Source organism: Cuculus canorus, chromosome 7 (genome assembly GCF_017976375.1).
Source record: "Cuculus canorus isolate bCucCan1 chromosome 7, bCucCan1.pri, whole genome shotgun sequence".
NCBI classification, from domain to species: Eukaryota; Metazoa; Chordata; class Aves; order Cuculiformes; family Cuculidae; genus Cuculus; species Cuculus canorus.
Window position 1 is genome coordinate 2,588,964 of NC_071407.1, and position 16,103 is coordinate 2,605,066.

Below are 16,103 nucleotides of genomic sequence, written 5' to 3' on the forward strand. Positions count from 1 at the left end.
AACTTTAAGTTCTTATAATAATTCTTAATTTCTTCTTTAATTTTCTCTAAAGCAACACTTAAAATCTCTGCGATGGATACTAAGCTGGGATATCAGTGCTGGAGAAGTGAAAACAAGAGCTCAAAACCCACAAGAACCTCCAGCCCAGAGATTCTGTGATTCTATGACTTCTCTGCCTCGCCCCCATCCCCGAAGTCCCAAATGGGTGGACTACATTTCCCACTATGCCCCGCGGCGGGGCCGCCTCTTCCGGCTCTCCCGCCGGCATCCGCCTGTCGCAAAGTGTCGCGCTGCAACGCTTCTCTATGTTTTCCCATCGGGTTGGACTACATTTCCCTGCGTGCCGCGCGGCGGGGAGCTGCCGTTTTCCGGCCCGCCCGCCGGCTTCCGTCTGCCGTAAAGTGTCGCGCTGCGCTGCCGTGAGCCCCCGCCATGGGCGGCGGGCGGTGATTCCCCGCTCGGTCCCCGCCGCGCCGGCAGCCGCCATGGACGAGGAGAGTATGGAGGAGGAGGGCGGCGGCGGCGAGGCCATGATGGACGACCAGAACCACAACAACTGGGGCGGCGGGTACGGGCGGCAGCTGCTGGGCCCCCCCGCGCCGCTCGGGGACCGGCTGCTTCGCGGCGCCGCCACCGGGTCCCAGGTCGGGCCGAGCCTCCCCGCGCTGCCCGAGGCCAACGGCGTCCTGCGGGGCTGTGACACGGCGGGCAAGGGGGGAGCCGGGGCCATCGCCACCGCCATCAACATCAACGCCTCCACCTCCAAGTTCCGTGAGTGCGCGACCCTGCCCAAACCCCCTCCTCGACCTCCCCTCCTAACCCCTCTTCCTAAACTTACTCCTAAATCCCCCTCTCCTAACTCCTCTTCCTAAACCTACTCCCAAATCTCCCCTCCTAATCCCTCCTTCTTAAACCTACCCTTAGCCAGACTGCCCCCCCAACCCCTCTTCCTAAACCTACCCCCAACCCCCCCCTCCACACCCTCTGCTTACCGCCTCCCGGCCTCCCCTCCTAACCCCCCTTCCTAAACCCACCCCTACCCCCAACCGCTCCTCCTCACCCCCTCCTTAGCCCCAAACACCCCTTCCTAACGCCTCACAGCCGTCTTAACTTCCTCCTAACCTCTCCCCCAAGACTCCCCCCAACCCCTCCCCGCTCCTGCCCCTCTAACCACCCTACCCAATTCCCTCCTAACCCCCCACTACCCTTCTTAAGCCACTCCTAACACCTTCTTCTAAACTACCTGGACTCCCCCACCCGCCTTCCTAATCCCTCCAACCGCTCCTGCCCACTCTCTCCTCACCTCTCTCACCCACCTCCTGCCCCGGTCCTAACCCGTCCCACTCCTCCTCCTAACTCCCTCCTAAATCCCCCCTACTCCCAGCCACCCATCCCAACTCCCTCCTAACCTCTCTTCACTCCTTCTGACCCCGCCATCTACCCTTCTGAAGTCCTTCCTAACTCTCTCTTCTAAACTGCCCAGACTCGCTACCTCCCTCCTAACCTCTCCCAATCCTCCCTCCCCACCCCCCATCCTAAACTCCCCTTGAGTCTCCCAACTCCCTATCCTAAGCCTCCTGCCCCCTCCCCCCCCTTTGGCGTCCCCCTCCTTGGCTGCTTCCCCCCCTCCTTCAGCCCTGCTTTCCTCCCCTCCTTCATCTCCCCATCCTAAGCCATCCCTTCTGCGTTTCCACCTTCCCCCCCCCCTCCCCCCGCCCCGAACGTGTCCTGCCACCTTCTTGCTCCCCCTTGATGGTCCTCCCTCCCCTTTCCTTGGCCTCCCCAGCTGTCCCTTCCTCTGTGCAGGACTTGCCCCCAATCCATCTTGCTGCAATTCCTTGTGTGGGGCTTGGCCCAGGAGGTGTCCCAAAGCAAAATCCAACGTGTCCAAGCTCCTTGGGAGCAGGGAATGCCATATTTCTTGTGCACAGCACAACTTTTGCGGTTGTTGCCCCAACCCAGTGCCAGGGTGGGTCTGACTGCAGGACGAGGAGAGCCAGCCCGGGCAGGGCTCTGGGTTCTGACATTCCTAAAGCTTTCAGGCCTTGTTTTCCTAAGGGCGTTTTCTTCCTGAAAATCCCAAAGATGCATCTGAAACCTGCTTTTGATTGTTGAGGGCAAACGGCAGTATGTGCAGGCCCCCGGGAAGGGTGTACGTCTGCAAAGGCTGGTTGAGGGCGACTGAAGATGAATTTATTTCCCATGAAAATAGTTCCAAAACATCTTTTCCCTGTAGCTTTTTAAATGAGATAGCAAATCTTACTGCTGTTTTGCTGAGCTGAGGTTGAAGGAGGGAAAGATCTTTGTGCTGTTTGATTCAACTCTACTTTACTTTTCTTCCCTGAAGTGACACCTCTGGGCAAAATATGCCCTTTTTTCTGATGGCTGTAGGAAAACTCAGTTTTGGGTAGTTAAAACCATTCCTGGAAATGTAACTGATTGCCATGATGAGATTTTGATGGGAAACACACCTTTTTTTTTTCTCTTTCGCCCCTTCTCTCCAGTGCTGGCCCACCTGTTCAGCTCCAGAGCTGATCAGAAGCTTGAAGTTCAGGCTTCTGGGTGCTGCCTTCTCTGGTAGCCTGGGTTTCGTGGCTCTAGGCGCGTTGCCAGGGCTTTGAAGCTGAGGCTCCCAGACTCCAAGAGCTTTCTGGCCCTTGGCCTGCCTTGCTTGTCAGGGCTCCAGGTACCTTGGGGTGGCTCACAAACACTGGAGACAGTCAAAATGAAATGTATTTTGGCCTTGCAAAACTCAGCTCTTGAATTGCCAACGAGGAAGTGTAGAGTCTTAGTTTTTCCTTCTCTTTCGGAATGAATGGTTTTCAATCTGGATCTTCACCAAACGGGAAGGTGACTCTCCAGCTGATGGATGGTTTGGGTCTAAGGGGGAGAAGAAGTTGCTGCACGTGATTTTGCTTAGGTTTTTGAGTTCTCGTTTTCACTTCTCCAGCGTTGGTGTCCCAGCACAATATCCGTCTCACCGATGTTCAGTGTTGTTTTACAGAATATTAAAGTTCCTGTACAGCACAAAACTCTCAGAGTTCAGTGCGTTAGAACTGTCCTGTACCTTTGTGCTGTGGGTACTGTGTGTTTATGAACAGAACAAGTCCAGTGAAGCAGTATGGTCCGAGGAAGTCCAGGAGCTGAGTTGGGACCCTCTTTTAATCCTGGCTCCTCCTCTGTTCAATTGTCACATCTAGAACAAGGGGGAAAGGTCGCTTTTGGTGTAAATGCACAATGAAAACGGAGCTGGTGTGTGCTGGATCCTCTCCTGCGTGCTTTGCCTGAGCGCTGGCAGAACGTGCAGGAGCTGATTGTCAGTCCTGAGCTTGGCAGGAAAGCTCTGCTCTCTGCTGCAGGAGCTTCCTGCAGTTGGATGAGGAAGAGCTTGTGCCTTCCTCGCTTGATGATGCAGAGGCTCGGTCTTAGAGAGGTTATTGTGGAGGTGACTTTATACTGTGGGTGACGTGTGGTTTCCCACAATGTGTGATAAATTGGAGCACCGCTGACATCCAGATCGGTCCCTCCTGTCCTGAGTCTTTCCTCCAAACCAAGAAATCCAATGTCTGCATTTGCATGTAATTATTTAGGATAATTGAATCATGGAATGGTTTTCTGTTGAAAGGGTCCTCAAAGCCCATCCAGTTCCAGCCCTGCCATGGGCAGGGACACCTCCCGCTGGCTCAGGAGCTCCAAGCCCCATCCAACCTGGCCTTGAACACCTCCAGGAATGGGGCAGCCAGAACTTTTCTTGGCAGCCTGGGCCAGGGCCTCCCCACCCTCACAGCAGAACTTTTCGCCCTAAAATCTCATGTCATTCTCCCTCCTTTCAGCTTAAAACCATTCCCTTTTATCCTATCCCTGCCATCCCTGATCCAGAGCCCCTCCCCAGCTTTCCTGGGGCCACTTTCAGCACTGAAAGCTGCTCTAAGGTCTCCCTCGAGTCTTCCCTTCTCCAGGCTGAACAACCCCAACTCTCTCATAGCATTTTATTATTCTGTTCTTCACAGCTAGTTCCTATTTCTGTTCCAGCACCTTTTTTTTGAGCTATATCTGTAAGTTTTTCTTCTCAGTTTCATGGAGGATGAATGTTACTCTTGGACTTCAGTTCTATTTTTTTTCAAATCTTAAGTGGGTTTTGCTGTGCTTCTGATTGAAGTAGATATCAAAGTATTTGGTAGCTTGGAGTTGGCTGCGTCTCAGGGCTGCGATATTGAAATATCTGGGTTATGATATGAAGCTCATGCATATTCTGTTTCGCTGCTGCATTTGACTTAAATGATTTTCCTTTTGAACTTACCTGGATATAGAAATGCTGCAGCTGCTTCTCAATCTTTACTTGTGAAGTCGTTTATAATTTGCTGGAAAATACTGATTTCCTTTCTATTGGATCAGCCTGATTTCTGCCCCAGCCCCACCCCACCCTTTTGCTGTCCTTGGATTAAAATCTTGCGTCCTAGCCTGCTTTGTTACAAAATGTCCCTATCACTTCCCAGAAACTTGATATATCTGGAGGAGAGGAAAGTCATCACTGAGTATTCCCCTTTCCTTGCGATTTGGCAGTGGAGGTTGTTGGATAAATCCTTCTAAATCTTGAATATTTAGTGGAGGGATGAACATTTAAGAATGAAATGCTAAGAAAAGGAAAAGTACAGTAAATTGATTTCTAGTAGGGCAGTGTCCTTTGGCTTTCAAAGGATTTGTGTGTGGGACTCCTTTCTTTTCTGCTCTTGAGGTTGTTCTTGCAGAGTTCGCAATTTGAGGTGCTGCTTTAAGTCATCCTTTGCTTTTTTTGTGTGTGTGTGTAAGCTCTGCCAGAAAAAAAGGACGTTACTGATTTGTGACAGCAATTAAAGGTAATTTGTTCTTTGGATTAGAAGAACAAAAATAGCAATTGTTCTGTGTGTAGTTTTTGGATTCTTAACTACATAAATATTATGGTTGGCTTAGTTTCAGAACTGAAGTGTGGAAATGAAATAATACTTGTAAGAGGCTTTTGAATAAAAAACTGAAGTTTTCTAGAGTGTCACTTCGAACTCGCCAGTGTTTGCTGTGCGAGTCCTGCAGAGCCGTCTGTAAAAGCACTTTGTCCTTTACCTGTGCAGCACTTCCAAGGGCCAAGCCTTCCTCTCTGCTACTTCTCTCTTTTTCTGCATTGTAAAATGAAATAAATATACATCTCGGCAGCCTGTTAAACAATTATTTGGCCGTGTTGTCAATTCTTACTTGACTGCCTTGTTTCAAATGCAGAGAGCTCATTTAATATGTTGAATCACGTGGGTGTGATTATACATTGGAATCTTAAAATCAAGGCTTGGTCTAATATTCATGCTGACTTCATTTAATGTTTTCTGTGGACACACACCTTTTTGAGGGTAAAAAAGTGAAATGCAAACGCTCGAATTTTGCTGCTGAGTGTGTGAATAATAAAGCTGCTGGGTGGAAACTGCTCCTGAGAACATCTGCCCAGAGCCTGGGCTCTGCTAGGGACTTAAACTGAGTCATTGCAAGACGGATGGATAAGTGTTGGTGCTGTGCTGTTCCCAGCTGCGTGGATGCTTTTCCGTCGTGGGGCTTATGTGCTGGACGTGTTAACTTCTGTCATGGTCATCGTGCATCCAAGCCCTTAACCTTTACCAACTTGTTAGCAAAGGGTGTTGTAGTTTTGGAGCGCAGGCTGGAGTGCTGGGGCAGTGTCCTGTGGCACTGGATAGCAGTGGTCCGTTCACTAATCAGACACGTTCTAGGTTAACAAGATCTGTTACTGTAATGAGTATGAAGCAGGAGTGAACCTGTGGCTGGCTGGTTGAAGAGGGGACAGGAGTACAGCACTAACATCCCTCCCCTAAGCAAGGTTTCTGGCTGAAATACCCTAAAAAAAAAAAGCACATCTGCAATACCCACTCCTACCATTTCAAGATAGGGTTGAAATCATAGGATCACTAGGTTGGAAAAGACCTTTAGGATCAAGTCCAGCCGTACCAGTCTACTACTAAATCATGTCCCCAAGCACCTCATCTACCCGTCTTTTAAATACTTCCAGGGATGGTGACTCAGTCATCTCCCTGGGCAGCCTCTGCCAGTGCTTGATAACCCTTTTGGTGAAGAAGTTTTTCCCAGTGTCCAATCTGAACCTCCCCTGGTGCAGCTGGAAGCAATTTCCTCTTGCCCTATCACTTGGGCAAAAAGACGGACACCCATCTCTCCACAACCTCCTTTCAGGCAGTTGTAGACAGTGATAAGGTCTCCCCTCAGTCTTCTCCAGGCTAAACAACCCCAGTTCCCTCAGCCGCTCCTCATCATACTTGTTCTCCAGCCCCTTCACCAGCTTCATTGCCTTTCTCTGGATACGCTCCAGAACCTCGATGTCTGTCTTATAGTAAGAGTACTTTATCTCATGCCTCTCTTTATTCCACGTTCTCTTTTTCTCATGATGCTGTTAGCTCTTATGCCTGTATTTCCCTAGGATGGTTCATAATGCTGCCCGAAGTGACTTACCCAGTGCCTTTCAACCCCTTGTGAAAATATGCTTTAGAAATTGTGCTCTTTAGTCCCAGCAGTGAATCCACTTTTACGCTTGTATTTAAAATGCAGCCCTGTTCAAAACATTGCTTTTCAGAGCAGTGTCTGAACTGGATTGTTCGGGGTGGGAGCTATCTTTACTCTCGGTTCCATTAGCCCAGACCCAGGTGTGGATTTCCTGGCCTGGATAGTTTGATATGAATTGTACCTGGTGTGATTAAGTACCGAGGATTTGTTTTGAGTGGCTGCTGTCGTGCTGTGATGGTGTTACAAGGTGCTAACCTTCCTGCCAGGGCTGCCATTGGAACTCAGCTGTGAGTGCTTAGTTCAAAAATCCTCCTGAAAAGCAAGGGATTAAAACTCTTCTGTCTGTGAGGGCACAGGGAGCGGCTTGTGCAAGAAGGTGCAGTTGGAAAGCTCAGAAGGAAAATCAGTGCGCTGAGGAATGCCAATTTAAATGCCTCCTATTCCTCCCTGTGTTGATTCTTACCTGGAAAAGTTAAGAATATTATTGTGTGTGCTAGAGGGGGATCCTAAAATGTTGTCCAGGTGCCAAACTACAGTTGAAGGCAGAGGGAATTGCATCAGTATTTTGACCAAGGAAGTTGCTGGTCCCACTTGAGACTTTGTAAGATTTATTTATTTATTCTCCTGCACATGAGGACCTGGTGTTATTAATTCTGGACTCCCACAAAGCTGTGTAAATTACTGATCTAAGCGACCTCCCCAGCTCCTCTTTTGTAACTATTATATTGTCATGCTAGAACTCCCAGGAGTTTGTTTTTCCCTGCTTCTTGGGCCATTAAGGAATATCCAAGCATTGATTTGGCAGGGCTTCTGAATTTTGTCTTTGTAAATAAAAAGGTACAAATCTAAGCCTGGGCTTTAGTTTTACATCAGGTTATCTTAAAAGTGAACTGCTCCCAGTTTTTTGGCATTCTTATTGGTGTGACCTGGAATTGCGGAGCATTCACTTGGGTCGAATCTTTTAGCTAAAGTTACTAAATGTCGCTTTGTCTTTTTCTTGTAGTAATGAATGTTATAACAATTGAAGACTATAAGAGCACATATTGGCCAAAGTTGGACAGTGCCATAGATCAGCTTTTAACTCAGAGTCCTGGTGACTACATCCCTATCTCCTATGAACAAATATACAGGTAAGGACACTTTTTTTTGCTTTTTGTTTTGTTTCTTTAAAGGTAAATGTTTGTTTTGTCTTGCAGCCTATGCTTATGTCATATTTTGTGTATGTAAGGAGGAAAGTGAAGTACAGTACTGCTTAAATGGTTGGAATGAGTCAATAATAGATACGTATCTTGACATCCTGTGTTAACAGAAATAGATACTGAGGAAGAAAAACACATAAGTACTGGAAACTTTAACATTAAAGTCAGCTGCACTGCAGTTGCTTTGTGTAACAAAGAAATGTTTTAGAAGTCTCAACATCCCTTCCTTTGAAGAAGAAGAGACTGGTGTGGTAGGCATTTGACTTAATGTTTCAGAAGGCTTCTTTGTCCGATCGAATAGGAGCCAGTTTGGTTCAGTAGAGGTGCAGGAGCACATAGAAGCAGTTGGAGCCGAGGTCAACCCATATGAACTGTCACCTGTGTATTTTGGATCAGGGAGATTTGCTCTGATTTCCTCCTTGCCCGACTATCCCACTGCGTTTGCAGGTAGAGGCTGTCTGGAGGACCAGCATGAGGTTCACTCCTTTACATCTCCATTCCTATCTGGAGAACATTTGATGTGTACCTGGCGTGGAGCTGCAGTTTAATTCCCTTTAGAAGGGATCTAGTCACTCCCCAGAGCTGCTCTGCAGACTGAGATAGGGCACAGGGGTAGGGATGGTAAGGGATTTGTTTCAAAATCATATTCTTGCTCCAAACCAAAATGCGAAATGCTTTGAAGACTTGTCGGTTCCCTCAGATTGACTGAAAGGGAGATGTTTATAGGTGACAGTGCAGGGTGTTGGTAAACAGGATGGGAACTGGGTGGCTGCTGCTGCATTTGCCAGCCAAGATGCCGTTAAAACTACTGGCCCTTGCCAGCGACGCAACGGTAGCGCTGCTATCTTGGGTTTCTATGTCAGAGCATTGCACTTTGAATTAACACTGGCAGCTCAGTCACTGATTGCTCCTTCTAGAGGCTTCAGCTCTGCTGTCTCCTGCTCACTTGCTCTTAGCAGCTTTCTCTCTCCAGTTTAAAGCTTTGGATTAGGGGACCAGCACCAGGAATGGCAGGTGTTTAGTCTTCCTCTTAAATCCAGTTAAAATCTTTAATCGGTTGCCTCTTGCCTCTCTAAACTTCTGGAATGGCTGTTATCAGGGCTCAGATGTCAGTGTGTGTATCAATAATTGAGGTGGTAAATTTGAATTGAGAGTCATTTTGCACCTTTATAGTATAAATGATCACAATCCTTTTCCAAGCTTGAAATCTCCAGTATGCAAACAGTGGTCACTGCAAGCTGAGCCAACGTCATCTCTGATTAAAAAATAGGTGTTCGGAATTAATGCTTTAATACCTTGAGCAGATCAGTACCCAGTTAAGGTTTTCAGATAACTGAAATTTATCTTTGCTGTCTTTCTACTGCTCCAAAGTTTTATTTATTAAAGGAATTGGGGGTTTAAGTTTCTTATAGCTAACCCTTGCGCATCAGGGTGACACTTGATGCAGTATCGTAATTATAGAATTATTGAGGTTGGAAAAGATCTCTGAGCTCATCCAGTCCAACCATCAGCCCAGCATTGTGCCTGCTAAACAATGTCCCGAAGTGCCACGTCTGCCTGTTTTTTGAACCCCTCCAAGGATGGAGACTCCACCACTGCCCTGAGCAGCCTGTTCTGATGTTTCACCACTCTTTCAGTGAATAATTTTTTCCTAAATCCAATCTGAACCTCTCCTGGGGCATCTTGAGACCATTTCATCTCGTCCCATCGCTTCTTACTTAGGAGAAGAGACCAACACCTGCCTCACTACAACCTCCTTTCAGGGATCTGTGGGGAGTGATGAGGTCTGCCCTCTTGCATGGAGGGGAGGGGGTTTTATGGGGTATCATAGAATCATAGCATGGTTTGGAGCGGAGGGGGGACCATAAAGCCCATCCAGTTCCACCCCTCTGCTGTAGGCCGGGACACTTCACTAGAGCAGACATACCCCTTTGCTTGAGTTACAATGTGGGCAACTGAGATTGAGGGTGGAAGAAAGACTGCTATTTTAATTGGATGATGACGCTTGCTTGTAGCATTACAGAAAGTCCATAGCAGAGTTGAGGTTTAGATCCTTTCTGCTTCCCTAGGCTAGAGCTTCAGCCTGAAAATGAGGTGAGTTTTGAAATGTTTCAGGCAGCTACGTATCTTCTACACTGTTTTTAATTTTTTTACAGTGAAATACAGCAGTCTGCTGACTAAAGGAATCGAGGTTTCTGTAGTGCCAACTCAAGATATGTTGTTAAATACTCAGACTATGATCTTTGACAGGATCAGTGGTATCTGCTCCCTGGCAGTGAAAGCTGGGAGAGAACTTCAGAGCTGTGCACGCAGAGATTTACTGCTACCACTACACGCTATCAATGTGTGATTAGTGCCTGTTTTCATCCTTGAGTGCAAAGCCTGCCTGTGGATAGACACTTCCTTTTAAACGGGTTAAATACATTGGGAGATGTGAAGGAAACTTTGAGATGAGGGAAGTCTGAACAGCTAAGCTGTACGTTTTGCTGCCTCTCTGGTTTGATGCAATTAGGTCTCACTACTCTTCCAGACAGCTCCTGTCTTCATCCCTCTCACTAAATCCTTACCTCTGGTTGTTCTGCTTGGGTCTTCCTTTCCCTAAGGTGTTTGGTGATGCTGAACGACTAACGAGCTGCTCACTTCTTTTGGGTAGCAGTAGGGCAAGGATGATTCACCAAACCAGCCCACGATCAGGAAATGGAAACAGGATCTGAAAATGGGGAAGGAACCTCTAAATAGAAGCGTTCAAATACAATGTAAACGTGCTCTGCACGTACATTGACTGCTGTTTGACTACAGGATGTGCTGCAGAAGTAGGTATAGCAGTAAAACGCTAAGCAGACGTGTCCTTTGAAATTCAATTTAGTTCCATCCTTGCAAATGAAGTGGTCAGCTTGTGGAAGTGGCTGTTTATGGGTTAGTTATAGAGCGAACAAACATATGACCATTTGCTGTTGTCACCGAGCTGGCTGGTTTGTAAGACATACAAAAATCAGCCTGGCTTTACCTATAAGTGTTGTTCTCTTTGATCCAAATTAAATTGATATTTTTGCTGCTACTGCCTTGTACCATGTTGTCTTCTACACTTGCATGTTCTGAAATAGAATCTGTTATTGGTAGAGTTGATGTGAAAGAAACAGGATTACTTTGACTGCTAAATAATGTCAAACTGTGGAAACTCAGCTATCTTAAAAGCATAATAGGAGAAGCGTGGACTGTCTTTTGTTTTTTAAGAAATTGCATAGTTTGCTGGTTGAGCAGATTTTGCCTAGGGGTGACTTTTGGGGCTTTTGAAGTCGTCAAAGGGAATAAATAGAAATGTCACTTGTGAAACCTTCCTCCAGAAGACTTTGAGGTTGATAGTGAAAAAGAGGGCTGTCGTGACTCTTGAAGGCTTGGGGTTGGTGCCTAACCTCTCACTTGCATTAGAACGTTCCAGTAGCCTGTAGTCTACAACTGGCTGAATCCCACCTTTGCAGTTTGGTTGTCACTGTACCACCTTCACAGCAGAGGATTGGAATGTCACAATTCCCCTACAGAGACGGTGTTGCTGTGCCTCAGCTTTAGGCTTTCAGTGCTGTTAGACCCTGCAGAATTCAAGCCTGGAGTCTGGACCCTGGTGGAAATAAGTTTGTTTGTGTGTGTTGTAAGGAACGGTCTCTGGCCTAAATTGCTCACTGTCCCAGCACTGTGTATAGAGGGATGGAGGGAAAGCAGAGCGGAACAGAGGCACAGGGAGGAGATTGGGCTTGCCCAGGGTATCAGGTGAAGCCTTCCTTGTGCCTCGATTTTTAGCAGCTAGCTTCCAAAAAGCCGACTTCAAGGAGTGAAAGTACTCAAGAGAAGTAAAATCTGCTTGGTACAGATTGTGTTGGTGTTAGTCCTGACGATGGTGATCACCTTAATGCAAACCCTTGCTGAAAAATGTATTTGTTTTACAGCTGTTTTCAATACAGAGCTTGATTTTGCAGATACATTGAATTGCAGTGTGGAGCAATAAAATGTTCTTTAATAACAAAAGTAACACTGCGGACCGGAGCTAATACAGCCAAGCCATGGAATGTAGGGTTAAAGTTCAGTTGCTCTTTCTCTGCATCTTTATTTTGAAAATGCAGGGGTTTTTTAGAGTTTAATTAACAAAAGATGGGGTAACATGCTTGGGTCTGTAGCTTTGGAACTTTTGCCCTTTCTTTTTAAAACCCTTTGTGCAACTTGGATTGCTGCTTGTCGGTGTTGCCCCTCTTTTAATAAGAGTTTTGCCTTAGAATATGCATATAATCATTAAACTTGTGTATTTTGATGGAGGCTTCATTCACATAGGAGAGGCAAAAACCACAATCGGGAGCGTGTTAGCTGTTTTGACATGCAATGTTAAGAGAACTTGGGGAGTGGGAGTGGAATGGGGGCCTCCAGAGGAGACTTCAGAGTCTGCCGGAGCTCATTCCAAGCTTCGGGCGGTTTTTAAAGTTCAGCAATCGTTCGATTAACTCTCTTATCCTATAAATTGAGACTTAAACAAAATGTTTTGAAGTTTGTTACTCTTCATTGCAAACTGTTGTGAGTTCATTGTTTGTTCCTGTATTTGTTTCTGCAGTTGTGTGTATAAGTGTGTATGCCAGCAACATTCGGAACAGATGTATAGTGACCTAATAAAAAAGATAACTAACCACTTAGAGAGAGTCTCAAAGGAGCTGCAGGTAAGAAACTGCGCAATCTAATTCTGTCTTTCCTGGGATCTGTGATTATATCGGAACAGTGTGTGGATGGCCCATGGAGGGCGTTGCCTTGAAGACTGATTTACGCTAGCTTACTAAATTGTGGACTATTTCATTCACTAACTGGCTGTGAGACAGAATACTGACTGCTAGATCCAATTGTGTGGCACTAATCAGCCTTAGATCTAAACCATGTGGAGAGCAGTGGCTAAACTTACATAGTATGGAATCAAAGACTAGAGAATGGGAAGTCTGCAATATAATCTGGGATGTAAATGATTTAATTAAACACCATCTGAGCACACGATCTGGATGTCTGCCGTTGCTGTGTTAACCTGTATAAACCGGTTGTGGTCCTAGTGCATCATGACCAGCACAAAAAGAAAAATCTAAAGGAAAAATTTGAAGCGAATTAAACACGAATTGTGAAGTATAAATTAGGATTTATCACATATGAAAGTTTTCTGCTGTAGTTTATTCTGCATTTTCCTTGCCTATCTCTAGATGTCAGTGGTTTACAGCAGTCCTGATACAGTTTGTACATCCTTATCCATCTCTGCACCTTATTTGTGGATCTCTGTTTGTTTTCATGTGTGTTCCTTGTTGAAAATTCCTTTTAGGCTGAGATCTCCAGATGTGTTATTCAAATTGCCACTGCTGTATCAGCAACACTGTTTTCCTTTCCTAAAGCTTTTGTCACTTCCAGAGACGGTGCCCGAGTTCTGCACTGACTTGCAGAGCATCAGAGATGCCAATACAAAGGAACTTTAAGCTGCAGCAGCACCTTTCAGTGCTTCTGACAATTGATAACTGATTTCTGTCAGGCAGCAGCAGTCTTACTACTTCTGATTGCATCAGGGACTTCTGGCTAAGCGTGCTTTCCCATCCAAACACTGAGATTGCTCTAATGTCCTCCTTGTTTCACTCTTACTCTTGTTGCTTTCCTTACAAAGAAAATTAACTACTCTGTGTTTAACGAGCACAATCTATGGGCAGTCTTTGACTGCAAAATATCCAGGTTGTCTTGAGTGAGGTTCTTTGCTCCTTTTCTCTTTCATTTTCTTTATTCCTTGTGGAATGACAGCCTCACTGTGTTGTAAAGATTTGTTGGAGTAGGTGGATATCCTATGTAAAATAAAGCCTTCCCTTGGCTTTGCGGAGCTGGTGCAGCCCGTATACTTTTGTTCTGATTGTGGGAACTACAAATCATTGCAGCTGTACAGGTTTGGCCAGTTCTTCCGATACATCCCATGGCAGCGTAGTGCATTCCTTGCTTTTGAATTTTGGAATATACCGAACTTTACCCTGTGGTAGCCCTTGATTGTTTCCTTTAAAGCTCCAAAACTGAGTGAGGCAGCTGCTTTTAAGTTGGCTTTGACGCATAAATGCTTCTGCCTGAGAACAAGGCTGCCTTTTGAATGTCAGCTGTTGAAAGAATACTTGAGACAACTGTTTAATGCAATCTTTGTCTTGCAAAAGCTCCCTTACGTAGGTTAGACAGACACACCTTGTGGCAGGTAGCAAGAGGGTTGTAATACAGCATGATATCATCTTGGAGTGTATTACGTGAGTTTTGTCTTGGATTTTAAGTAGTAAATTCCATCTTTGTGAGCTGCTCGAAGTAAAACTCATGTGCCTTAGAACATTGTTCTGTAAAGAAACCGACTGTGGAATGTGAGATTTACTCTTGAGAAATTACTTTATTATGCTATATTTTATTATTGTGACGCTTCTTTGATCTTATTAGGTTTTGGTGACACTAGGTCACTTGGGTTTGTTGGAAATGTGGCTCTAGATCTTCACCATAATAACAACAAATTACTTTGTAAATGTTGGTCACTTGGCAGTTTCTGGTTGGAACTGGGTGATCTTTAAGGTCTCTTCCAACCCGAACCATTCTATGATTCTATGATATGTGAATCGTTCTAATGCACAACATGTGGTGTTTTGCTTCCTCTGACACAAATTCATTCCACCTGCCAACAATATTTAATTGCAGAGTTCTGTTTAATTGGCAAGGTGTGACTTTTGATCCAAGATAATTTGTTTTTGACATGCAGAGAATGCAGATGTAGCCCAATATAAGCAGGAACGTTGGTTTCCATGAGAAGACAGATGGCCATGAAAGCTGACACAGCAGGCAAATGCAGTGTCTCGTTCTGGACAAGCCAAACAACTTCTTTGTACAGAAGTGGAACAGTTTGGCAGGTGGATTGCAGGCTATCTGCATGTAACCAACATGCTGGAGCAAGCTGGTTCCTACAAGAACCACTTGGCAACAGCAGTAAAACTGTCGGATTCTGAATAGTACAAATGGGAGCCTCTAAGGGGACCTGTCAGACTTGATTATTAACTTTGTTTGTCTTTTTTCTGCGTGGTATTTACCTCAGAAGCTACCTTTTGCTTTTGATTTCTGTCCTGGCTGTGCAGCTGGCCTCAGCAGAGCAGTGGGCACGGGGGTGTCCTGAACTGGGTGTCCTGGGCGCTGCTACTGGGGCCCTATGGTCACACAGGGACACGCACTCCCTCGTCAGCCCCCGTGTGAATTCCGCCTTTCAGACTGCAAGACACCTTGTTGTGCTGTTGGCGTGTGTTGCCACATGCATTCCTGAGCTCCTGCTTCACAAGTTTTCACCTCGCAAAAATTGCTTTTCAGTGGTGGCAGGGACATCGTGAAAATGCAGGTGTGTTCTCTGCGTGTTGGGCACTGGCTGAGAAGCAACAAATGTTGCCTGCAGAGAAGTTCATTTAGATGAGATGAATTGCTTGTCATCGGACCATTACCTCTTTTATATGGAGCTTCCCATATCCCAAGACATTTCTAGTTCCCTCCTCACTCTGTGTTTGAGTAAATGATCCTGTCTTCAGGCTGTTTGATTTGTGCAGAATATCCGAGTAAATGTTGCCTTCCATTCTTACAAGTGATGTCCGACCAGCTCCTCTGCAAAAGACTGAGATTTGCTGTGTGGAGCTTCCAGTAATAGAGAGTTAAATTTCCCCAATTCTTAAGTTGATCAGAATTCTGGATTCTGTGTGCTTAAAAAAATGAGAGTGGCTTAAAAAAAAAGCTGAAGTTGGTGAGGCCCTGGTCCAGATTGCCCAGAGCAGTGGTGGCTGCCCCATCCCTGGGGGTGTTCCAGGCCAGGTTGGATGGGGCTTGGAGCAACCTGATCCAGTGGGAAGTGTCCCTGCCCATGGCAGGGGATGGGAATGGATGAGTTTTGATGTTCCTTCCAACCCAAACCATTTAATGATTCTATGATCCCTGGAGGTGTTCCAAGCCAGGTTGGATGGGGCTTGGAGCCCCTGATCCAGTGGGAGGTGTCCCTGCCCATGGCACGGGGTGCAACTGGATGAGTTTTAATGTTCCTTCCAACCCAAACCATTTCATGATTCTATGATCTCTGGAGGTGTTCAAGGCCAGGTTGGATGGGGCTTGGAGCCCCTGATCCAGTGGGAGGTGTCCCTGCCCGTGTCACGGGGTGCAACTGGATGAGTTTTAATGTTCCTTCCAACCCAAACCATTTCATGATTCTATGATCTCTGGAGGTGTTCAAAGCCAGGTTGGATCATGGGGCCTTGAGCACCCTCGTGCTGTGGAAGGTGTTCCTACAAATGGCAGGGGGTTGGAACTGGATGG

General features: G+C 46.2%; 1 protein-coding gene across 2 annotated transcripts in view; it reads left to right on the forward strand.

The window, feature by feature from the left end:
• Nucleotides 1–378: 378 nt before the first annotated feature.
• The window catches only part of CACUL1 (CDK2 associated cullin domain 1), a 38,128-nt gene continuing 22,403 nt past the window's right edge, over nt 379–16,103 (forward strand). Inside the window, exons 1-3 of one of the 2 annotated variants that reach the window (XM_054071619.1) lie at nt 379–771; nt 7,553–7,679; nt 12,343–12,445. In XM_054071619.1, coding sequence (XP_053927594.1) covers nt 486–771; nt 7,553–7,679; nt 12,343–12,445 — 516 coding nt within the window. In that variant the 5' untranslated portion in view covers nt 379–485. The remainder of the gene's footprint in view (nt 772–7,552; nt 7,680–12,342; nt 12,446–16,103) is intronic. The other variant, XM_054071618.1, reaches the window with a different exon arrangement.